Below are 24,953 nucleotides of genomic sequence, written 5' to 3'. Positions count from 1 at the left end.
TCCCTGTTTGAACAGTCGGAGAAAATTGTCAGGAGCAACTACTCTAATTCAAGGACAGTACTTCATTTAGATGAAAATATATATATATATATATTCTTGTGTACCTCCAACTTCTCCTGTGCAGCGGGACAGTTCACTATCTTCAACTTCTCCTGGTCAACTGGTCAGTTCTACAATCTTCACCGAAACAGTAAAGATATAAGGTCTATCAGAGAGCAGCAAAAGCTCACATTCCCACAGGTAATTGAGGTTAGGTGTTCTAGGAGAGAGTTTAGGAACCAGGGTATTGAGAGGTCAGAACTTAGTAATGTTGTCCTTATGTTTTACAGAATAATCTACATCATTCCTTGAGCGGGAGAAGATAATTGTGTGAGCAGTCTCTCTGTTTGTTATCCACTTCCCCTTTTCCTGTTATCACTGTTGCAAGAGAAATCCGGCACAGTGGTGAAGGGGAATTGGGAGCTTAGCATCTCCTTGGGTCTGATACTCCAGCGGAGCCAGAATCTTCAGGTACCTTCTGACAGGGTGACTCTAGCTCAAATCACGTGTTTTCTTTGCAGTGAAAAAAGAGTGGAAAGTCGCATTACTTTTTGTTATGCTTGATACAAAAAAATAAACATGACAGCTTCTCTGAACAAACTATCCTCAATTCTGTGCCTCTTGCAAGTTGATATCACACATGAATACCCACGCCCACTTGCTGTCTTGCGTTCCTTGAATTCTCACTGTTGCCTTGCAGATGGAGGAACTGACAGAAGGGGTTCGGTGGGCCTTTATTGACATGCTGGAGAAAGACAATGATTGGATGGATGACGCAACAAAAAGGAGAGCCAAAGAAAAGGTAAAGGCAGATACTGAAAAAAGTAAGGCATATGGGTGGTAGGATGCTTTCTACTTTTTCATTAGACCTGTAGCTTAGCTGTGATCTACTCTTTTAATTAGAATGTGGTTGTTTTTTGTGACATGTGGCTTTAAGGCAAATATCCAAATTGTTGTTAAGAATCTGCAGATGTAGAGATGTCACAGTTAAGTGTGTTTGAGAGACAGAATTGTTTGACGAAATGTGGAACCGAATAATGGACCCTGCTTAAAAAAAAGAGTTACATCCAAGCATGCTCTTGTTGCTTTTGTCATGTATTTGGGTGGTTTACTCTTTCAAAAGATCCACCCAGTTCAAGCTACCCCTACAGAGCCACACATGTAATAAAAGACAGTCTGTGGCAATTAATTATTTTAATAGCAAATTTATAATGCCCAAACTAGACCCAAATGGGTGACAGAGTGCTTTACATACAAACATTTATAATAATAATCACTATATATTTGCTGAGAACAGGTTTCAGGCTCCCTTACATCTAAATAGGTGATCTGTGATTTATTTGCTTGGCCAATTGTAGGATACAGTATTCAAGACATACAGTCTGCTCTTTCACAAAACATGTAATCGCCCATTGCTTTGGAGCCACTGCCAGTCCTGCCCAGGCTCATTAGCCATCTGAGTAGTCGAGAACAATGCCATACTGGCTGGGATCTAGTGTACATGTGTTCTATATTTCTAAGGATCCAGGACTCTTGACATACATTAGTTGCGGGGTGAAATGAGACGAGGATACAAGGCTAAAAAGACAACAGAAGACATGAAGTTTAGATGATGGAGCTCAGTCAACTATTAATATAACAATTAGGTGCATTTCTAGGGCCTTGTAATGGCACACCAGTGAAGTGGGCTCCAGTACTTCGACAAAGCCGTAACCTCAATTAAAGCGTTACTTAAGCACTGCAGGTCACGAGTCACTCACAAGTGGCAGAAGAGATCATTTACCTGTTTCACTTGCATTCACTGATTTACAGGGTATTCGTGAATGAAATGACAAATTCAAGATCCAGAAGAAACATCAAAATAGGATTTATTGTAGTTGGAGCACCAACACAGGAGAGTAGGCAGGAACCTTCCTTACTCCTGTCTTTCCAGCAACTGTCCTGAGTTTTCAGTGAAAGGAACTTGGAACACTCAAGACAGCACTCTGAGGAACACATTACAAAAGATGCATATGCAAATACTAAAGATTACATCACATGTAAAGGAAACATATCCTACATTACAATGAGGCATGATTTTCAGCAACAATAAGACAAGGGTCTTAATTAAGAGTCAGATAGTGCTCTGGGTGACTCTGAGTGGCCTGTTAATGCTGGGCGTGGCTCAGCTTTACCATGCACGGACATGCACCCAGTTAAACTATAGAGGCCTCCGCAGACGGTTTCCATCAGCTAAGAACAGGTGGATAATGTCTGCAGAAAAGGCTCTGGAATTAGGAAAAACCTATGTTGTTTGACCAGGTAAATTGGGTCCCAGAGGTTATTCCCCATTTTCCCGCCCTGGTATCTCCCTATAAAGTTTAGGGCTATTTCGTAATAGGGGCCTTAATGAGGAAACTCATCATGGAGTGGAGGGGTTCATCTAACACTACCTGCCCCGCCTGTGGAACTCCAAAGGAAACTATTGGGCACTTCTTGTTTTCTTGTAGAGCTTATGCTGTCCCAAGGCGAATTTGGCTAACACCGGTCTGTAAAAATGTAGGCACCTCTAGTAGCTCAGTAGCTATGAGAATCATCTGCACCAATACTTGTCTGCCTCTAGCTATAGCAACAGCCAAATTCCTGGGGTGGGCATGGTCTATCAGGCAGAAAGCTATAGCCGAGAGACTACCTATATAGGGATTGTTTTACTGTATCCATCCGAGTCATTGTGTACATTTTAACCTTAAGTATTCTTCTTTTGTTTTATGTTTCCATGTTTTGTAATCGATTTTTATCTGAATGAGGTACCTATTTAATTATGTTTTAAATGTATGTATGTATGTTTGTGCTTTTATGAGAAATATTTGAATAAAGCCTCTTTGAATTAAATTGAAACTCATCACACTTTCCATCGCTTTTCGCTCACCTGTCAAAGGTATATGAAGAGATGTTGAGAAATAGTGGAAGTGAGGACAAAAAGCAGATTGCAGTGATATCTGTGGGTAACAGCGTAGATAATGAGTCTGCAGTTCTTCTATAACAGATATCTAAGAGTCCTAACACGCCTGCCCAGAACATTCACACTGACCTGAAAGCAATATTATTACTACTGTTGTATAATAATAATACCAACAACAGTAATGATAATATTAATGATGATAATATGAACAAGAGTAACTGTATTCATGTGTCACATAGCTGAAGCACGATCCAGGGATTTATTTTCCAGTATTGGCTTAACTGAATTACTTTGCTGAGTCCACACAACCGTACCAACATGGCATGTCATAGAGACACAGCCTTCCTTGTTGACATTACTGTTGACGCTCCCAAACGCCACCTCCGATCAGCCAACCACGCCCTCGCCGACGTCCCCCGCATCCGAAGAGCGACTACAGGAGGAAGGTCCTTCTCCTACCTGGCCGCCAAGACCTGGAACTCCCTCCCGACCGACCTGCGCCGGACCCAAGACCACCTTTCCTTCAGGAAGAAGCTGAAGACCTGGCTGTTCGAGCAGTAGCGGCACCCCCCCCCCCCCCCCCCCAGCGCCTTGAGACCCTACGGGTATGTAGCGCGCTCTATAAATGTCATTGATTGATTGATTGATTGAATCCCTATCATGTAATCCTTTACAGAAATTCAACTTGCAATGCAGCCTGAGTATTTGGTTAAGCCAACAATCAGGTCACAGTGAGATGGTACTGCCTAAATGTGAATCAAGACTTTCGCTGAGTAACCAATTCTTACAAAAAAGAAAATACATCATTATCAATGAATTTCATTTGAACTGAAAAGTTAGGGGCTTATTTATGAGAGGCTCGCACCGCTGAAGAGTCACTTTTTTGATTATCCAGCGACGCAAGGCTCTCATAGATGTAGAGTAAGACAAAGCAGCACAAGTCGCTGCGTTGTCAAACTTTGCACCAGGGAGGTTTTCCATTAGCACTGCAGTTGGTTTATACATGCAACACCCATGGTTTTTGACACTGCCCCAGATTTACTTAATCATGTAAACTTGGTGCAGCGCCAAAACTATACGCTTCCGCATAGCAGGTGTAAGAAGGAGAAATATTATAATTAATATTTTATTAATATTTTAATTACATTTACCTCATTGTTTCCTCTTTCCATGTGTGCTGCAATTTGCAGCACACATAGAAGTAGGAAAATTCCTCTCAAGATTGTTTTTGTGCAAGAAGGGAGTTCTTTTGAGTGTAGGTACAGTCAGACTCATGTAGAGTAAAGCTGACAAAAAGTGTACTGTACATATATAGAATAATAAACGTGTAACTGTGAGTTACAGGATGTTTTTCACAAACGGTTTCTCAAATAAGATGTCACTCAATAGCGTGATCCTGGGTATCAGAGGTCCAGTCCTTCAGGCCTCCTCTCAGGTGACAGTCATCAGGTCCAGTCTTCTTCCGTTCTTCCCCAAGTCCACATGTGCACTGAAGACGGTGCCTGGAGATTACACATTTATGCCTGGCACGAGCTAGTGGATGGGAATGACCCTGGGCATGCCCTAATGAGTGGGGTAAATGTTCCCAGTACCACCCATGCACACTTTGGCATTTTTAATATGACGAAAGTTATCGGCCACAATATACTTGGGCCGCGAATGCTGAGTGAGTGTTTGCATGTGTGTGTGTGGGCAGTGTGTTATGGTAATCATTGTGTCCTCCCACATATAACACCAAAATCCAGCAACTCTGCCCCCAATAAACCTAGAGACAGAAGTCTGATCAAACAAAATCTGAGTTTTCCAGCAAACAGAAAATGGATATACAAGAATTGTCCTGGAATTCTGTTTCCTTCCTTGCAACTGCAACCCAGTGATAAATGTTAACCAAGTAGACCTCTCAAGCAGAATGTGACACTCCAGCAGGATTTGTCAAGGTAATGTCAAAGAGGATGCCCACAGAAACCACCCTGCATATTCCTTATATTCCTTGAGGTTCAGAGGAGTGATCTCTACTCATTCATGTCAGTCTATTGTTTTCTTCTGGGCGCATTTCACACCTTCTTAAAATGTATTGAAATGCTAACCAGTGGCTGGGTAAAGTTGGAGAGCAAATACAATTTTAGTAGCAAGACATTTCAGGCAGGGAAAAGGTAACGGTCTAAAAATTACTTTTTCTTAATATTTCATAAAAATCTGACTTTGCTACTGCATTGGATTTTCACAACTATTAAATATAGTGTAATTTGTTTCTAGCTAGTCACATTCCAGAGATACAGTATTAATATTTTATTCCAGACTCTGGTTTTCCCTATGGGCTAGGCAGCCTTTCAACAGTGAAAATTGTTTTTGGGTGTTTGCCACTTTAAGGATATGCTGACTTTAAATTCAAACCTCTTACACTTTTAAATAGCATGCACCCTGCCTTGTGGGATGCACAGCCTACATATGGGGGACTTCTTAACATTTAAAAGGGAGGTTTTGACCTGTCAAATGGATTTACTCTGACAGGTCTATTTGCCCTTTTTTACACTGCTACAGTCAGGCTACACAGTGAGGCTCAAAGCCATGATTGGACTACCACTGTATTGCATGGCACAATAGGTACTGCACTCCAAGGGTTGCATTTAACTGGCAGGCTCTGGGTTCATTTTGTTCCATGTACTATGGACTTATAGATAAGTTAAATATGCCAATTAGGAATATGCCAATTTAACCATGTTTAATGGGGGGCACAGGCACTTTACTACTGTTTATCAGGGATAAAGTTCAGAGGTTTGAGATAAAGGTGAAAAACCCAGTATAACCACACAGACATGGTGGATTTCCTACACCATGGTTGGATCCCGCTAGCCTCTACTTGCCCTGCAAGCTCCCCAGTTGGTGCTCAATAGCACCTACTTACCACATAGGACCCCCTACCCAACATGGGGTCTGATAGTTCATGTCTGGTTGACTTTCCATGTTATTCCTATGGAGCACTTCTCACAAACCTGTATAAGCATAAGCATTCCACTAAGGGCCCAATTTAATATTTGGTTGTTGGTCCGGTCTCCTCCAGGGCAACAGAGTAAATGACTATGTCATCCGGACGGAGTTCTCGTCTTCAAAATTCCAAAATGTCTGTCAGACTGGCGGATAATTCAACCAGTGACAGGAATCACCATCAAGGCAGTTCCTGACAATGTATTGTAACTTTGCAATACTGCTCTGTCAAACATGATGGAGCCTTATAGCAAAGTTATATATTTTTCTATTTTAAAAAAGAAAATCTCAAAGCAGGATTTTGTTTCTGAAAATAAAAAAACAATGCCCCCTCACCATGGGAGTTATCTCCCATGGTGAGGCGGACGCTTTGCAGTTTGTATGTCGCCTATCTAAAATAGGCCAACCTCCGTAGTCTCTTACTCCGTTGGGCCATTGGAGGGGTGTAACAGTAATGGAGAGAAGGAGTAGTCTCTGCTTTGGTTACACCTAAGATCTGCCCACATTTAAATCAGGCGTACGGATCACTACGCTATAGGAAAGGATATGCCGTCATCATTGCAACACAGTATCTGTTCCACTAAACATATAAATCAGGCCCTAAATACGTATAACAGTATTCTCTAACAAAAATACTGCCAACTAATAACACAGTGCAGTAAGACAACCTTTTAGAAAAATGCACTTTTCCATCAGTCCTTTAACCCTTTCCATGCTCATGACGAGCTCAGCTCGTCATGAGGCACAGTGGAGCTGTGCTGATGACGAGCTGAGCTCGTCATGAAATCATGTAAATCTGAATTCTTCAGCACCGGAGGGGAAAATGGGCAGCAGCGATGTGGTTAATAACAGAGAGACAACTGGCAAGGCAAATTGAAACATAACTAAATCATCTGCATCAATAAGAATTAAAAACTATCTTTCCTCTAGGCTAGAATAAGTATGTCAAATCTAATGATGTTGCATAGTGTACAACAAAATGCCACACTTGCAACTAACACCATAGATTAACTCTGGACTCTACGGCGTGGTGTACTACCCATTTATATAGCACATTAACTCCTCATTAGGAGTAGTAAGCACTATATAAATCTACAATACAATAAAATTGCTACCTGAATTTGGCTTGCACCCACAAAGTGAAACAGCACACCTCTCAGCTGTCTTTGATACAGCTGCCCCCCCGATCCTCTTATACACCTAGTTTCCTGAATGGGATTCACTATCAATGTCCTCCACTGGCCCACCTATTACCTTTCAAACCAACATCCGTGTTTAGATGGATACCAGCATGCCCCTAAAGATCCCTGTCATCTGAGAGCTTCACAAAGTTCAATGCAGAAACGGAACCCTGTCATCTTCTATCTCTACATGAGAAACTTGGTACTCTACTCATAGATAGGGTCCAAACTCGGGTGGCGTGGTGAGAAAACATACTATGAATTAAACTCAGATCTGTGACTGTGGGTGAATGTTTGATTTGTTAAGCATTCCGTCCATCATTTGTTCTTTGAGATTCTACTCACAGACATCGGCATCAAGATTCACCAATATGCCTATAATACACATCTCTACTTGAAAGTCTAATCTCCTTCAGGCATCCAGCACCTCAAATACTACCATAACATCATCCAGAGCTGCATGCCCATTGCCTGCCTGAAGCTCAACCCAGTCAATGTAGAATTCCTGTTGTTTGCTAAGAACAACATATAAGAAACGCTACAAACTTGGCTCAGTGACATCAACGTTAACAACTTCGAGCCTCAACTTTCACTAAATGTCAAGTCACTTGGATTCACCCAGGACAACAAACTCAACCTCAAGGAACACTGTGCCAAAAAACAAAGATGACCTGATACCTGTTCTCTCCTCTAAAGAAAGTAAAAACATTTCTGTAGTGTCTTGCGAGTTAGCAATGAAGGAACCCTTTTGGCTCCTGATGGACTCCGTTCAGCTGTGAAGTAAGTGTTAGAGCGGAATGCAATGAAGGTTGATTTGATTGTAAAGCAATCAGAAAAGAGTATAAACATATCTTAATGCAAAAATAAAACCAACCATCGGGTGATCATAAATTGGTTAAAAAATTAAGAAAATTAAAAACAAGGTGAAACAATCACACTACAGTGCTATATTTAAACTCTAAACAGCAACAAGTTAATCAAGCCTAGAATGCCCCGAACACGAAGCGGCTCATAAAAAATTTGAAGCAGCAAGTAAAACATGCTTATTCAGTAAAAGCAGAACATATAAGAGTGCTGGTCATGCTGGTCCAAAATGTAAAGCTTTCAATAGAGGTTGGAGAAAACATTTCCTAGGTACACTAAATTATTGACATAACAATACAAAATGTAAAGTATCGTGTTGAGACGATCCACAGGTACCTAAAGTACCTGAGGGAGACCAACCACACCTTGCTAATAGATGGTGTAATAAACTGAACCTGAAGTGTACTACCACAAATCTGTCAACTGCATTAGATAAGACATGGCTCCATTTCCTGAACAGATTTCAGTAGTAAATGACTCCGTTCCATGGTTTGCCAACGTCAATATATTCACGGTGCCCGAGACACATTCTAAGAACAATTCCCTTACAATTGTGTGCTCCTTATGACACAGGGTATGATGGTTTTCAAAAATGTCCTCCCTTCCCATGTTAGTGAAAGCGTCCTTAGCATAGGCAATCCATGGAATTTGGAGCATGTGGTCAAGGACAAAACAGTCTGATAATAATAATCTATTAAGCGGAGTGTCTTTCCCTGTCCAGATCCTTATCTAACACCAAAGGGGCCTAAGGGCAAGAAGATCCTTGATGTACATAAACCTGAGTTCTTCATGAATATAGTACTATGTGGAACCCTTCAAGTACGTCTGAGAAACTTCTTTTTTGCAGTTTGGTTCTTGGCAACAGGTTTATAACCCCAACCACAGTTCTGTGGAGTGCACACGAGGTGGGCCTCTTCAGGGTTGGAAATGGCCTGGTGACTGTGTTCCCAGACTAAATGGGATGTTCAGACCAAAAGAGCCTCTTTCCTCAACGTCAAGCGGGCGCTGCATGAAGAGGATCTGTGCTAATCCCTCATGTTCCCAGCCAAACTGAAAATCTTGGAAAATGGCAAATCGCACTCGAGTTTATTCCAGCAGAAACAGTGTCAATATGGCGGTCATTGTTTCTATTGCACGCTCGACCAAATAGTTAGTCCTATTTCTATCGCCGCACACGGAAGATAAAGCGCAGTGAGAGATTGTAGAGTTTATATTCATTTTCTTTTACAGAAAGGAACATTTGGATATTGTATTGATCAACAACGATTCGCGGTGAGCAATTTTTAACAGCGGTATGCATTCCAGGAGATTTTTCCTTTGCACATTGCGAGTACACTAACAGGTTCTCCGATTTTTTTGCTTCTCAGCACTCATAACAACTACCTTTAAAATGAACCTTGGATGTTGCTGCATTACGTATTTATTACGGCATTCTTCTCAGCTATGTGTAGAGAGACGTGATATCCAGGACTCAGTAGAAGTGTTTTTTTCCTTATGTGTGTTTCATGGCTGATTATGATACACAGAGTTTGTTGAAAAGGCACATTGGTCGTGTTTCTTAGGAAGAAGGTGAAATGATTTATATTCCATTCACGGTGTAAGTATCTCAGGAGTTGACTAGGACAGTCATCTAAGATTCTTTCTCACGTGGCATTTCTATTTAATTTAAGGGGCACGTGCAGAGTGCTGTAACATATTTGGCCACCTTCACTTTATCTTTATCTTTAAATGACACTGTTATGTCACCAAACATTTTCGGGTGATTACACATTGTTTTATCCTTTGAGGCACGGGAAGCACTTTCAATATGAACAAGACTTTTCCATCTCAGTATTCATACTTTATGGAGTCCTTTTTACATGTTTATCTTAAATATTTTAACTCAAATATACACTTGAATTCCTCCTCCCTTATCGCTGTTTTTATTTTCCAAAGTGGCCACTGAGGAAGGGACAGAGATCCCGAAATGCATTGGGCAACATATATATGCTTGGAAATGACACCTCCAATTGTGAAATAGGCCACTTCACCTCCTTTCAGTTGTGTTGTTCATAAATATTACAGAGCACATTGTTGCAAATGCTGACATGTATGGATGTTTAGTGACATATATCATGGAAGAATTGTCACATTAAAAAATAATACTGTAGATATGGTTAAATAAATTTATAGTGATATTGTATTATTTTGCACAAAAGACATCATTGATAGATTCATGTGCTGTGCTGCCAGCGAAACAGGTGACCAGGGACACTTGGAGCAAAAAGTCACACTTCTGCCTGTACCTGGAGGAAGCATGATCCTAGATTGAGGTATTCATGGAGGGCAAGAAGAAGCCCTCGCCGGCCAGGGCAACCTGAGGGGAATGACGGAAAAGCCGGCGGCTATCACAGGGCCCACAAGAAGTGAATTCCTGGTCAAGCCCACCAGGACACAGACAGACAGAGATAAAGCGGTGGCCTTGCAGGTGGAGTTCAAAGTGACCAAAGGTATGGACACTGAGTAGGACTCAGCCTTAGGACATTGCTCTGAGGAATTGGAATACGAGGGTCCAGAGCAGTTGGATGGCAGCTCTCCAGATGTTACTCCCCAGACAGCAGACGAGATCCTTTAAATGAGGGGGAATGCCTTGAGTGCCTCCGGGGATTTCTCCCCAGAGACATCAGGGGGAGAACTGAGAACGGGATGGAGGCTGGTGCAGTAAGACAGAGATGGACAACTTGGTTGTACTTTGAGTATCACCTCTGATCCCATAGATTTGGATTGGAGGACAAATGTTATGACTGTACTTTTGGTTCATCCTGTTTGGGTGGCCAGCCTTTGCTGGGCTGTTCTGGGGCTGGGGATTTAGGATACATGTTCATTTTATTTTTAATTAGTGGACATGGGGGTGCCGGGGTGAGGGGAGTGGTGGGTGGGAGGCTGAGAACACAATGAGACAGCTGCCATAACTCCCTAGCTACATGAGTTTAAACTTAGGACATGGATCTTACACAGGACATGAGAAGTGGCCAAACATCATAAAATCCATATGCACCTCAAGAGGTGAGGAGTACCCCCCCTATAGATATAAACTCAGGGTTTCAGGGCTATTATGTTCCCCTGTATGGGCCTCTCAGGTCAAACGCACTGAGGGCCCCAGGTGTCAACCTGGACTGCTCAGAGCTCCAGAGACTCCCTGCGAGGAAGACCGAAGGGTTGGTGGGACCCATAATAGTCCCAGAAATTCAGACTGCCATCACAGGTATGGCTACAGGCAACTCTCTGGGCCCGGGCAGCCTCCACCTAGAATATTTTGAGACATACAGTGCAGTGTTGGCCCCAAAACTGGAGGCCCTGTATAAGGAGATGTAGGCTGTGGTGACTCCCGCTCTCAACGAGAGAGTCCCTGGTTGTACCATTGCCCAAGATCGACTCACCTGAGGCTGGCACATCAGACTTGAGACCACTTTCCATCCTTAAAACTGATTTCAAGGATCTGAGGAGGGTCTTTTTCTCCCCGTTGGGGCCGTACATGCCTGATCTAATACATGCTGATCAGAATGGGTTTATCCCAGTTTGTAACACCTCCCTCATTCACAGACTGTTGTATAACATTGTCCATAATCATGTCAGTGGACTTGGTAAAGGCCTTTGATACCACAGGACGTTTATGACAACTTCCGCAGTACAAGACGGGCATGTCCGCTGTCCCAATTATTTTTCGCCTTGGCTATAGAACTGCTGGCAGAGTATTTCCAGACAGAATGCTGGTGTAAAGGACTCACTATTGAGGGGGAGGAAATCATTATCTCCCTTTATGAGGACGATCTACTGATATACCTGCAGAATGGTGAGGAGAATTTGGGCTTGGTCTTGTCGCGTAAATCGAGCCATAACGTGGTTCTTCCCAATGATGCACTTGACCCCTTGCCCTGTTGGCTACCCATCAGATATCCTTTGGGCGCTCCATCCTTTTAAATACCTAGGTATTCATGTTTACCATTACACTGCTTATTTGTGGGATGGCCATTTAGGCAAGGCAATGCGATTTCTGAATTCTTGTGTCCCCTTCTTGCGATCCCTAAATCTACCTGCAATTAGGGGTGGGTGGAACTTGCAGAGTTTTTCTCTGCAGAATTCCTCAGAGCTACATAAAAACTCAGTGGAATTCGCTGAGGCCTGCCCATCTCTACTTCTCCACCTAGTGTTGCCTTTAAATTTCCAAAACCTTTCCAATATGGCTGCTCGCTTCACCACAAGTAGGGACTGCAAAAGCATTTCTTCTAATGGCCTGGCCAAGCTGTTCTGTTTCCACCTCTTGGAATCACAGGCTTTCCAGTTACCGCGAAACAATCACTGCTCAGTCGGTTAGAACGGCAGACCCTGATGCAGAGGTCTAGCCCGGGACCAGGGTTCAATTCCCCGCCTTGGCGGGTCCTGGGCTCAAAATTTCACGGACCTGATTATTCTTGCCTCGGTGCCTATTCTAATCATAGAGTCCCACTCTGCAACTCTGGGCAATAGTTTGCTTAATCCCCACAACGGCCCCCACATTGCTAAGGATGCCTGGCCTTCACCCTGGGCGTGCCCAGGAGTGGACGCCTCACAGGGAAAGCCAGGACGGGTTCCACAGCGGTATTCGTACAAGCGCCTTGAGACCCTTGTGGGTGAGTAGTGCGCTATACAAGTATCAATTTACATTTACATTTTCATATGCTTGTGAACTTCCGTCGGTCATGTTCTACCTGAGACCAGCATACTCTAAGCCCAGCCTCTAAGCATTTGCCCTGGACAGCTTGGAAGCTGTGCCTCCGAGCTCATGTTGCCCATGAGGGAGGCACCTGTCATCTTGCAGGCCCTCAATGCAGCCAGGAGCCACGGCAGTGGGGTCCCAACATGTCATGTTGTGTTGTTTATCCAAAGTAAAAAGCATGAATTACCATGTTTCCTGTCCTAGCAAATACAGTTCTATTATAAGCTCTTGCTTGAAGATGTGTTGCAAAACCTTCTCCTAATAATGATGCAGAACAAGCTGGTGGCTGACCAGTACAGCAACACATAGCCGTCCTTTGGCCTAACAAACTGCTGCTCCATGAAGAAGGCGTTCTAGTCCCAGCAGAGCAGGTGTGCGCTAACCAGGAAGGGCTCAAACATTAGACGCAAGGAGTGGTGGAAGCGAGCAGTGCAGAGTACAAGACTAAGTTGCCACCCAGCATGCGCAGCAACTTTAGGATGCCACACCTAGTTAAAATCAGTGCAGACCCAGCAAGCTGGGAATCTGGTGTAATTTCCCTGGTCCGTATTGATGCCCCCCAATAGCCCACACAAATACCACACTCCACAGAGAACCTGAGTAGGAACTGAGTGAGAGGAAGAAGTGGAGAGTGGAGCTGCAGAGGCCAGGCTCACTTACTGACAGGCGTCCCAATTAATAATATACATATATCTACAGCATGAAAGCATGGAAGGCCCCCCTTATCCATCAGTGAAACGGCCATGCTGAACCGCTAAACCTCACTGGTAGAAGAGACTTCGGAAGGCAACCAATAGAGGTGACAGGTCAGTCATGCCAGCACTAGTGACAGGAGCAACCACTGGCAGTGGTATGTCTGGAAGTGATTGTTAGTGGGGGGAGGGGCATAGTATTGTTAAAACAGATGGTGCAACCTGAAAGGGCAGTTGTTTAGTGTGTGCGATAGGGGTGGTCAGTAAACTCCGCCACGCAGTGGTTGGTGGAGTTTTTGGCAGGAGCGTGAAGTAGCAAAACGAAACCAGTGGAGCAGAGCTTACCACCCACCCCTACCTGAAATGGCATGCATAGCGCTCTGTAAGATGGTTATGCTCCCTAGGCTGCTTTATTATTTCATAAATCTGCCAGTGTGGGTTCCAGTTACATTGCTTCGACAAATGGACTCACTCCTGAGGGAGCTTATATGGGATGGAGGCCATCAGAAGGTCTCACTTCAACCCTTTACCACCCATCCCTGAAGCGGGGTCTCAGGGTACCTGACTTCGAACTCTACCACCTGGCAGTACAGCTCCAGTGGGTCACACAATGGCTGGACAGGGCGGGACTACCGGAGCACGGCTGGATTGGCACTGAACCTAATAAGTGGATATTCCTTATAAAGCTACTTCGGGCCACTTTGCAGATTCCACAACTTGGACTCCTCCTGGCGACGGCCCTGAGCTGCTGGCACCATGGTCTTTAGGAGATGGGGGCACAGAGATTTATGCCCCTGAACTACTGCTGAAGGGCCTACCACACTGTGACCTGCTCACATACTTCAGGGCTGGTCAGTTGAAGCCCTAGACAGAGGTAGGCATAGTAACGGTGAGCAAGTGATACGAGCTGGGCACCCTCATCCCACCGCCAGACCTGATGGGAAAGACAATACTTCTGGCTAGCCAATTCCTCACTAATGAGTTGCTCTTGCAAACATTCTGAGACCTCTGGGACAGGGAGACACTGAGCCGGCGACCCACCTGGTTTTGGAACTATTACTGACAATAGGTATAGGGAGACAGTTGTTCACATGGTTTTACAAGGCACTGAACATGATGGCTGGGCGACCTCTAAAGGCCCTTAGGAGACGTTGGACTACTAAACTAAGCCATGTCTTCTTAAATGCTGAGTGAGGGAGACTGTTGGCATACCCTCAGAAAGTGTCCCGTAATGCCCCACTAAAATACATCCAGTATTCCTATGATCACAGGACATTCTTGACACCGTGCAGGATTAGGGCGATTTATGGAGCAAACCCAGACTATGTACCAGATGTGCAACACTAGATGTGGACTTCCTCCAAATGACGTGATAATGCACACATCTGCCAGTGTTCTGGGGAAGTCCTTACGAAACTAAGTGGAACCCTGAGCCACACATTAGAGAATTCTATTGAGGTCTGCCTGTTGGGGGACTTCCCAAGGCCGATGCCTAAAAGTGTTGGCAATAGGTTCGTAGATCTGCCTCTGATACTGGCTAAAAGGAGAATAGCTTGGGCCGGGAAGTAGGAAGGGGGTACTAAAGTGGAGACATGGATCAGGGATGCAAATCTATGGGCAAGGGTTGAGGAAAGGTCGTGGCAGTGGGAGGAGGCCAAAGGTGTTCGCAGGCACCCCATAGCAGACTTGTGGTTGGAGGGGGTAGATGAGTGGGAACACCAATCGGATGCGGAAGCAAAGACATTGGGAACCCAGGGGGTGGGTGAAGAAACAGGACATAATGGGGCTGCAGGCAGTAGCCTGTCCCTTGAGTGTGGAGTTGACCAGTGGTGAGTGATCAGGGCTGCTGGGCACTGGAGTTTCCTTTTTCACCCCGCCTGTTTTCTTGCTGTGGTTTTCCTCAATCCCCTCATATTGAGGTGCAGCCATACTGTCCGGCATCATCTTGGTTTCCGAAGTGATCTCCCCTGGGACATGGTTAGATGGTTACTGTTTGTTTGGGCATCTTAGTGAGTTAAGGCAGGAGAATTCTACATACTTATCATTCATGTGTGGGACAGACTACTACACTGGCAGCATTGCATTCTTGCAGAAAGTTCAGGCTTGGACATTTCAATAGTCAGACAAGTTATTGGTAATGTCCAGCTTGCACACACATGTTGTGCCATGGGAAGGCAGCAAGGCCAAGGCATACCCGCCCTGTGCACGTTACATACACTGGGTCCTTGGAATAATGAGACAGCACATGGGCCACAGACAGGGATTGAGGTGATGACATACATTATATTACATATGATAGATGTTTATAAGAGATGCGTTAATACTAAATGCCAATAAACATTAGTTTAAAATAAATAAATAAACCTTTGTCCAGGGAGCCAAGTCGAAAAGCTGAAAAAACATTAGTTACTAAGATTGCACAGGAGCTCATGTGGTGCTGCTCAGATTTGGTTAACAGATTAGCAAAGGAAGACGGACATGAAGTTTAGTTTAGAGACGGTCCGTGTTCTGCACTCTCAAATCGAGGACCATTCTCTAGTTTCACAAGTGGAACCATACGTCTTGAGTTAAGCTAAAGGCATGTGATTCAGAGATGGCCTGAATGGGGGTGGACTCAGTGGGACCCAGGAAAACAGCGGAGGAGTCGAGAACAGCTTGCCAGACTACTCCGGGGGGCAAGGAGGAGCCGGTCGAGGCACACCGCAACAGTGACATTGCTCGAGGAGGCTGAAAGGGACTTACGGCTATGACGCGGACGAGAGGGAGACTGAAGCCTCCAGGTAGCAGCGGCACCATTCGGAGGTGAGCGGGGCCCATAGGTGGTGGCGACATTGAGAGTGGAGGCAGCCTGGGGCGGACATCCTACGCTAAAACCTGATTCTGTGGAGCAGGGAAAGCTTGCCCCGGAGTAAGTTTGCAACTGGGAGGCCGCTCCTGACCCTTAGATGGCGCCCGATCTGGGGTGTCTTTTTTGGCCCAGGGGCGGTGGAGGAGTGGGAGTGGAGGCAGCCCAGGGGGGACATCCTACGCTAAAATGTGATCCTATAGGGCACGGAAAGCTTGGCCTGAGTGAGGCTGCAATGGGGAAGCAGCGCCTAACCCTAAGATGGTGCCCAATCTGGGGTGGCCTTTTTGAAGAAATGAAGGCATTTGCAATATCTGGCTGGGGGAGCAATGCCCGTAGAGCCACACTCATGAAGCACTCCTATCCTGGCACAAGGAGATAAGACCCCAGAACATCTCGCTGGCACGCACAGAACCACACCAAGTGCCTGACCTTAAGATGGTCGCCCCGGCCTGACCTCCGCCGCAGGCTTGGTTCCCACCCAACAAATAGCCATCATTACACAAACATCACTCATGCGGTTACAAACCAGAGGGGCAACTCACAGCCCAGCAGAAGACGACGCATCTGTATGGGACTATAGAGGACTAAAGTCTGTAGAGGATAAGGTCTCTAGGCACAAGTCCTCTTCAGCTTCAACCCCGCCAAGAGGTTTGAAGGCAGGAACGATGGGTTGTCCTACAATCTGCTGACCTTGGAATCTGCCTCTTCCACCTCTCCTCTCACCACTTTTGTCTGGGGGCGTGCTGGAGAACGTAGTCAACAGCGCTTCCCAGTAACCCCAGGACTAGTGCCTTTTGATGGAACTTTGACGATGTCCCCATGGTGGATACCATAACTGTTTGTACTTACCTCAGAGCCCAAGCAACCTTTGCCGATACCCATTGGAGCTGTCCTATGCAGCTATAGAGGAGTCTTGGCTTTGGTTCACCCCCTCAGCCGACACCTACCTAGCAAGACATGTGACATTGTTTTCCTCATCGCCCGCTGTGTTTCTTTCCCTCCCCCGCATCTCATGTTGTTGTTTTCTCCTATGTCTTTACTTGAAGCCGGTAATTGATTTAAATATGTAACCTGTAATGCTCTGCTCCTCATGTAAAGTGCTCTGATACCTCCGGGTCTAGCCAGCGCTATATAAAACTTCGCAAATAAATAAATTTGCACTGAGTCTGTGGGCCTTTTGAAAGGTAACTAAACAGACCCAATTCTTTGCACTACTTTCCACCATGCAACAGCGCAAGAAAATAGTAAATAACCCCCATGTGTGGTAACCCTCCTCCTTGACAAACTTAGTGTCCATTTGGATTAATATCTATTGTATGGCAGAATAAAATCGAGTAATCCATAGCATAGTATAGAAATAGACCATAAAGGCCGGACCAGCAGGTTCTCGGCCAACGATGTGTAGAATCTCTGCAATGCTTTTGTTTTGTTCAACTGCTTCATAGTGGCTGGAGCTCAGCTTTGACTCCACATGCATTTAGCGTTAATTCCATACTTCAAAGACAGCACACGTGGCATGGAAAAGCAGTTTGCTTGGACCACAGCAAACTCTGTGGGAGGGCACTGTCGGTCTTCAGATTACTTATCCCCTATTTTCCTGCCAATTGTAGTGTCTTCCCAGACCTGGGTACCCGCCAATGACTTTTCCACACATGGAGCTTAGTATTCCATGTCTTTATATGTCTGTTTGGAACTGCGAACTCAACAAAAGATAGTGGAGGGATAGAAGAGGAAAGGGTTTGCATTTATTTAGTGCTTACTACCCCATACGAGGCTTCAAATCACTTTTTGGCAAGTAGCGCGCTACTCCAGAACCCAAAAAGGATTAGTGGTGGATTAGTATTGGGAAATATGGAATTAATGTGATCAGTAGACATGGGATAGTGAAGGGAGAGAAGAGGGAATGTTGCTGTATATGTTTCAGGTGTGGGGCAGAGAGAAAGCTTGGCAGTAGAATTGGTTAGGGTCTGTATTACATGTGTAGTCAGGAGGATGGGAGTGGGTGTATGTTTCTGGCTTGTGGCAGAAAGTATTATGAGGAAGTGTGTGTGTGTGTGTGTGAGGTATTTTGTTGTGCTTGTGTGTGTTTATGTTTTGATTTAGGAGAATAGTGGGAGAAGATTATGATGTATTTGTTTTCTGAGAAGTATTGATATAGAAAGTTTTGGTGGCGAGTGGAAGCTGAGAGGTAACAGAGCTGGTGATGTGTTTTGGCAAAAGAGTGTATGTGGTTTGTGAGAGGGGATGGACAAGAGTTAAGAGTGTATCTGTTAGATTTGATCACTGGAAGAGGTAATAGGCGTGGTTGAGTGGAATGTAAGGGTTGTGTGGTTGTGTTTTTTTTTAAAAAAAGGAGGGTTTTGGTGGATTAAAAAGATGTAAGGCAGAGGACAGATTTAGTGGTGACCTCTGTTTGAGTAAGTAGAGGGTAGAGCTTGTGTTTTGTATGAGCAGGGAGTGTGTGTGGGTGATATATAGTTACATATACTTTGGATTTGGGTTGTGTTGGTGATTTGTGGATTAGTTAGTGGTATAGGATAGAGTGGCATTTTGTGTGTAAGTGAAGGTGCCATTGTGTGGTATTTGGAGTAGAAGGATGTATAATTGTGGTGTGTTTTTTTTGGGGTGATTGATGAGATAGTGAATTGTGGTTAGGGGTTAGTGTATGTTTGTAGTAAATGAGTGGAGTGCATTTTGCAGTGAGTGTGTTAATATGTTTGTGGATGTGGATGGATTAAGGTGCTTGCTGATTAATGGGGAAAAGGGCAGCATTTCTGGCCCTAGGCCTGACCAGTCACAAACATGTCCAAACAGGCATCTGCCTTTGTGCTCTCCAGCCGTAGCCTCAAAGCTCAGGCTGAGACGCCCTGAGCTTAAATAGCCCTAGTGATCAGATGACGCCTTTGGCCAAAGGGAACCCAGCCCTAACCAATCACAATACTAGCCTTAAGTCCTAGAACGAAATAGAAAAACAAGCCCTTGCAACCAATTACAGTCCTAGTCCAAACAGCCAATCATAAGCCAAACCCTAAGCCTCAAGTCTAATAGAACATGTTAGCTGCTCTTCTTCTATACAGAACAAAACGAGTGAGAAATGTGGTGGGTTGAGACAAAAAAGTAAAGGAAATGGCAGATACCAAATGTTTCCCTTCCAATTTATGAGCTACATGAACGTGAATACACATTTTCATAGTGGAATGCGTTTAGACCGGTGCTACAGGATAGCTCATAGTTATGGCATTCTTTTTTATCTGTAAGAAACTTAACAGGAAATATTAACAAAAAAATGCCAGTAATCAATTAATATCTAAGAATGCATAAGTGTTGCTATGTGGATAATTCAACTGAAAAAGACTCATATTTTCTGTATGCATTGTGTTTTAGAGGCAAGCTTGAGAAAGAGTTGTGCAAAAAAAAAAGTTAAATGAACTGTCCTTTGAGGATCACAATGTCATAGTCTCTGTATCTGCTACTGACATTAACATCAGGCTTTGTACACTTGCTTCAGTTTGCTCACCCTCTATAGAAGTATGAACCAAGGCTATAAGATTAGTTGCACTGATCTCCTGAGTTTTTCTTTTAATCCATGTGTCACATTTAATGGATCTTCTTTGCCCATGAAGAGCATCCCATTGCTCAGATCAGGATTGCTTATCGGCGTTTATAGACTAATCAACATGATATAAATAATCATATGGATGTAAATACCAGTCACTGTGAGTGGGTACTGATTTGCATGTACACATGAGGGGCCCCATTTTGTCATCACTTGCAGAGAAGAAATTCTTTGACAAGATTATTGTTAACGGCAAATCTAAAACCAGATTTGTGGTACCCATGGAAAGTACAACGTAGGGCTATGAGTTGGTGAAGGTTCATCATGATTCATTTAAAAACGATTTCAAATATTTAAAGAAATATTGCCTGTGGAGGTTGGATGCTGTGGGAGCTGGTCAGGTTTTCAGGTTTTAAAGTTTTTATTTCGATAATAAAATCTTAAAAGACATTTTTTAAAGCGTGAAGTTTTGGACATACAGATTATTATAAAAAGTTGGTATTACAGCAAACACAATTATAGTTTCAATTACTGTATACAAATTCGAATTTCATGAAATTCATACATATAGAATATAACATTATTTTAAAATTACAATTAAACAGCCTGACAATACAAAGACAAACCTGACCTAAAAATTAAAAAAGATTAAAAAGGTTGGAATTAAAAACGTTGGAATTAAAAAAGAGACAGGATCTTAATCATTTCTGCTTACTTCTCGTTCTGATCACCCATGCCCACCCCAAGAATTTGGCTACGCTCACTACAATCACATCAGAGGTGTTAGTTCTAAGTGCCCAAATAGCCTCAGCACACCCTTTGTATTTAAGTCGCTGGCAAAGGGGTTTTATCCATTTACTTCGAGGGGCTTGATAAATCGAACAGGCAAATAGAAGATGACCCACACTCTCCTTGTGTCCCGGGCACCAAGGGCAATATTCACTCACTCCATTAGACCAGTTTTTAGTGAACGAATTCAAGGGCAAGGATCCCACACAAAACTGGTGGTAAAGTTTCTTGTCAAGTGGCCTAGTGATAATGTCCCAATAGTTCTCTAGGAAGGGATCCAACTTGTGAGTCAGGAAAATTCCTGTTAAACTAGCGGAGCCAGAAGCAGTGACCAAAGCTTGACGAACAGAGGCCCAATAAAGTGCCTTGTACTCCTGTTTTGATGGAAAAATATTAGATCCCGGGGAAACCCACAACTGTTCAAGGCCCATTTCAACCAGGATCGATTTTACTGCACGCAGCCATGGAATACCACCGGACCCCCAAATTGATCTTACTTCTGCAAGCTCATTAGCAAAAAGGCTAAGGTTAGGTGCGGTCCAAATACGTCTCCAAAAAGCCACCAGTCTGTACCTTGCCATTTCGTTTATTGGGTTACAACCCATATCCAGACAAAGTGGTTTAGATGGAGAGGATTGGGGTAGACCTACAAGTTTCCGCATGAACTTGCACTGCGTTTTCACCAGGGTAGAGACGTCCATATGTCCCCAAAGATCTGCCCCATACAAAATTGCAGCGTTAACCTTGGTGGTATAGATCCGAAGTGCAGGTTTAACTTGTTTAGTAAGGGACCTTTTTTGCTCTTGTAGGAGACAACCCGTGAGACGCGCAAATTTTAAATGTAATGTGTCCACCTGCGCTTTCCAACGGAGACGATAGTCCAAGGTTACTCCCAAATAGGTCAAGTCAAGTCAAGTCAAGTCAAGTCAGGTAATTTATATAGCGCATTACATACCCAGAGGGTCTCAAGGCGCTTGGGGAAAGGTGGGAAATTAACCTCGACTTGTTCCAAACTCTCTCCATTCATAGTCACTGCACTCCTTAGGGGATGACTCTTAGTGAGCACCATAAATTTCGCTTGGCTCACATTAATCTTGAGATCATTGATGCAACAGAACTCCTCAAAGCGGTCAAGTGCTGACTGTAAACCACTACAGGTCTTAGAGAGGAGTAATGTGTCATCAGCGAAGATGAGCATAGGAAACCTGGTCCCCCCCAGAGTGGGTGCATCAGTGGGGGTACTAGCAAAAAACTTAACCACTTGATCGATGAACAATAGAAAGAGCGTGGGCGCCAGTACGCACCCCTGACGGACGCCCCGTGTTACGGGGAAGCAGTCCGTCACCTGTCCTTGGCCTCCCCACCTAACCCTTGCAAAATTGCCCTCGTGTAATCTGACAATCAGATCTAATAATTCTATCGGCAATCCCAGGTCTCTAAGAACGGACCAAAGTTTGGCCTTTGGCACCAAGTCGAAGGCCGACTTCAGATCGATAAACGCGGCATAGATAGTTCCACCGCCCAGCAGGACCACTATCCAGTAGATCAGACAAAATCTGAAAACCCGATCGATGGTACTTGTACCAGATCTGAAGCCGGCCTGCATTGGGGACAAAATACCCACTAGCTTCATCCAGCCCTGAACTCTTGCAAGGACCATCCTTGCTATGACCTTTTGGAATGAGTCTATAAGGCTAATTGGGCGGTAATTCCCTGGGTTCGAGTGGTCACCTTTTTTAAAAATTGGGAGAATCTCAGCCCCCTTCCATGACACGGGGATCCTGGCCCCCTTAGCAATAGTATTTGCGATCCTGGTTATGTAGGGAACCCAAAGTTGGGGATTGTTTTTATATAGATCAGCTGGGATTAGATCCATCCCCGGAGCTTTCCCCTTCTGGGTCAGGCCAAGTGCAATCTTGGTCTCCTGTTCTGTAAAAGTCAGCTCTTCTGTATGGACAAACATAGTTTGTAACCTGGGTAAGCCTGTAGTGGATTCTAAATTCAAATCCTTGAATTGACCGGAGTAGAACTCCACCCAGGCTTCTGCGGATACATGGTTAGTGGGTGTTTGGGAGTCGGGGTTTCTGCCCCACTTTACAATTTCCCTGAACTTAATCTGGTTATTGGAAGTGCAGGCGTCCAGAAGGTCAGACCAATAATTATCCTCCCACTCTCTTTTTGCTTCCCACTGGATTTTTTTATACTGTGCCCTGGTTTCCTTTATGTCACTCAACATCCTGGACTTAACTGCTTTCACTAATCTGCTGTGGGCCTCCCGACATTGCTTCTTATACCATTTCTGCCGGGAGGCATGCACCTTTGGGGTGCCTTTGGTTGGCGGCAGCGTTAGAAGGACCTTGAGCTGGGCGAAGTATTGTTCATGAAGTTCACAAATATTATCAATTTCACCCCTAGTGGTGACAAGGGTCGAAATGTCGTTAGAAGTCTTGGAAACCACATTCGTAATGCTATCCAGAATAGTCTCATCCCCCACAATCCTTGTCCATTTAAGCCTTCTTCTATCGTTGGTCAGGATAGTGTCCCCTGTCGAGTGAACAACTGGTGCCCGCACATGCACCCGGAAGTCTCAGGCTAAGTGACAGAGGATTATGATCGCTTTCAGGGCGGGGTACTACCTCCATGTCTATCAGAAGTTGCCAATATTCCATCTTCAACAAGATATAATCTATACGGCTTTTCCTTAGCCCATTATCAAAGGTGGAATTGCCTCCCTGATCAGAGGCAGTACGGCCATTTGTAGCTCTTAGCCCCCAATTCAGGCACAAGCCCATCCAATGTAGAGCTGCCTCAGTCCCTTTCATGATTTTATCCATGGACAATTCTGGGCTCTTCCAAACCACATCCTCTGCTAACCCCCAATTATCCCCTACAGCATAAAGGGGCTCAAAGGTACAGTTGAGATCCCCAGCTAGAACAAGTATCTTGTCTCTCCCTATCCCTTCAAGATATGTGTCCACAAAGTCTACAATGCTAGGGCAGCGGCCACCCGGTTGGCCAGGTGCATAGATATTAATGACTATGAGATCCTGGTAGCCGTCCTTGCTTAATTTAATACCCAAGAAGTCTGGGTGATCCGCAAGTATTTCAGTTAGATGGTATCCTATTGCCTGCTTAACCCATGTCACTAGCCCTCCTGATGCCCGGCCCTTGCTGCCCCTTATAGCTGGTTTGTAAAAATTTTAAAACCCGGCCCTATGAATTGGATCCGGTGCCCAGGTTTCTTGAAATAATAAAACATCAAATCTATCAATGTATTCTAACCAATCCTCAGAATCCATCCGCCCCTTAATCCCTGTCACATTCCAAGAGGCTAATTTGAGTGTTTCCTGTATTGTTGCTATGCTACGTGGCCCACTCTCGTCCACTGCCATGGGTGCAACTAAGCTCACTTGATGACTCTCCACCCTAGTCACATCTCGAGCCATTACCACCTTGCTAGTGTCCCCCTGCTCGAACCAGCACCTTCTATCACACCCCCTGTGGGTATTTCAGAACTCTCCCCTGAATCCAGCACCTCCATTCTCTCTTTCCCAACAACCCCCTGAGGCATCTCCAAACCAGCTCCGTCTGCCTCGCTCACACGATTCCTCATAACCTTTTCATTCCCTGCAACCGGGTAGAGTCAATCAATGGCCTCCAGGCCAGAGAGGGGCTCAAAGCGGTTAAACAATAATGGGTACTGCGGGAGGTAGGGTGTTCTATCAACTTGGTGCCTCCTGACTTGCAATCTTGAGGGTAGATGTCTCGGGGGAAACTCACAGAATCGTCTTGGATAAAAATAGCCAAGACCTAAGGTCTGCACATCCCCCAATCTTGCAAACCTTGCTTCCCTACGTAAGAAATCTACCACCCAGGGATCTTCAAAAGATATAATAATACAATCCCCCTCTAAGTCCTTACTGCCGTGACCCACCCATTCAACTCTCCTCAGAAACAGAATTTCAGTCGAGGATGATGGGGGAAGGGGGCGATTTTTGTTTAACCAGAATACCACTTTGTTACGAAGGTCCCCATAAGAATCGTTGGCACCCTCCCTAAGTTGTGCTACACCAGTTAAAACTATTGTGTGCCGGGTTGTTTCAGGGGGTAGGTCTGTGCGAGGGTGAGCCCGCATGTTAGGTTTCCCTAAGGGGGTGGTAGAGTTCATGCTCTCTTTAGCTGCCTGCCCTGAGGTAGACTGAGACGATGTACTAGGAGCACCCTTTGCACGATCTTGCGGCCGTAACGCCGGTGTTCGTTGGGGATTAGATTTGGAGGTGGCCTTCTTTGGCACCTGCAACAAAGAGCTTAAGACCAGAGTAC

The 24,953-nt window shown here is 44.6% G+C and overlaps 1 protein-coding gene across 1 annotated transcript in view; it reads left to right on the top strand.

The window, feature by feature from the left end:
- The window catches only part of PHEX (phosphate regulating endopeptidase X-linked), a 1,438,972-nt gene that overhangs the window by 850,136 nt on the left and 563,883 nt on the right, over window positions 1–24,953 (top strand). The window contains exon 12 of the mRNA XM_086934549.1: window positions 740–841. Within this exon, the coding sequence (XP_086790675.1) occupies window positions 740–841 (102 nt within the window). The remainder of the gene's footprint in view (window positions 1–739; window positions 842–24,953) is intronic.

Source organism: Lissotriton vulgaris, chromosome 8 (genome assembly GCF_964263255.1).
Source record: "Lissotriton vulgaris chromosome 8, aLisVul1.2, whole genome shotgun sequence".
NCBI lineage: Eukaryota > Metazoa > Chordata > Amphibia > Caudata > Salamandridae > Lissotriton > Lissotriton vulgaris.
Note: the sequence above shows the minus strand (reverse complement) of the source record. Positions and strands in the feature narration are given on the sequence as shown.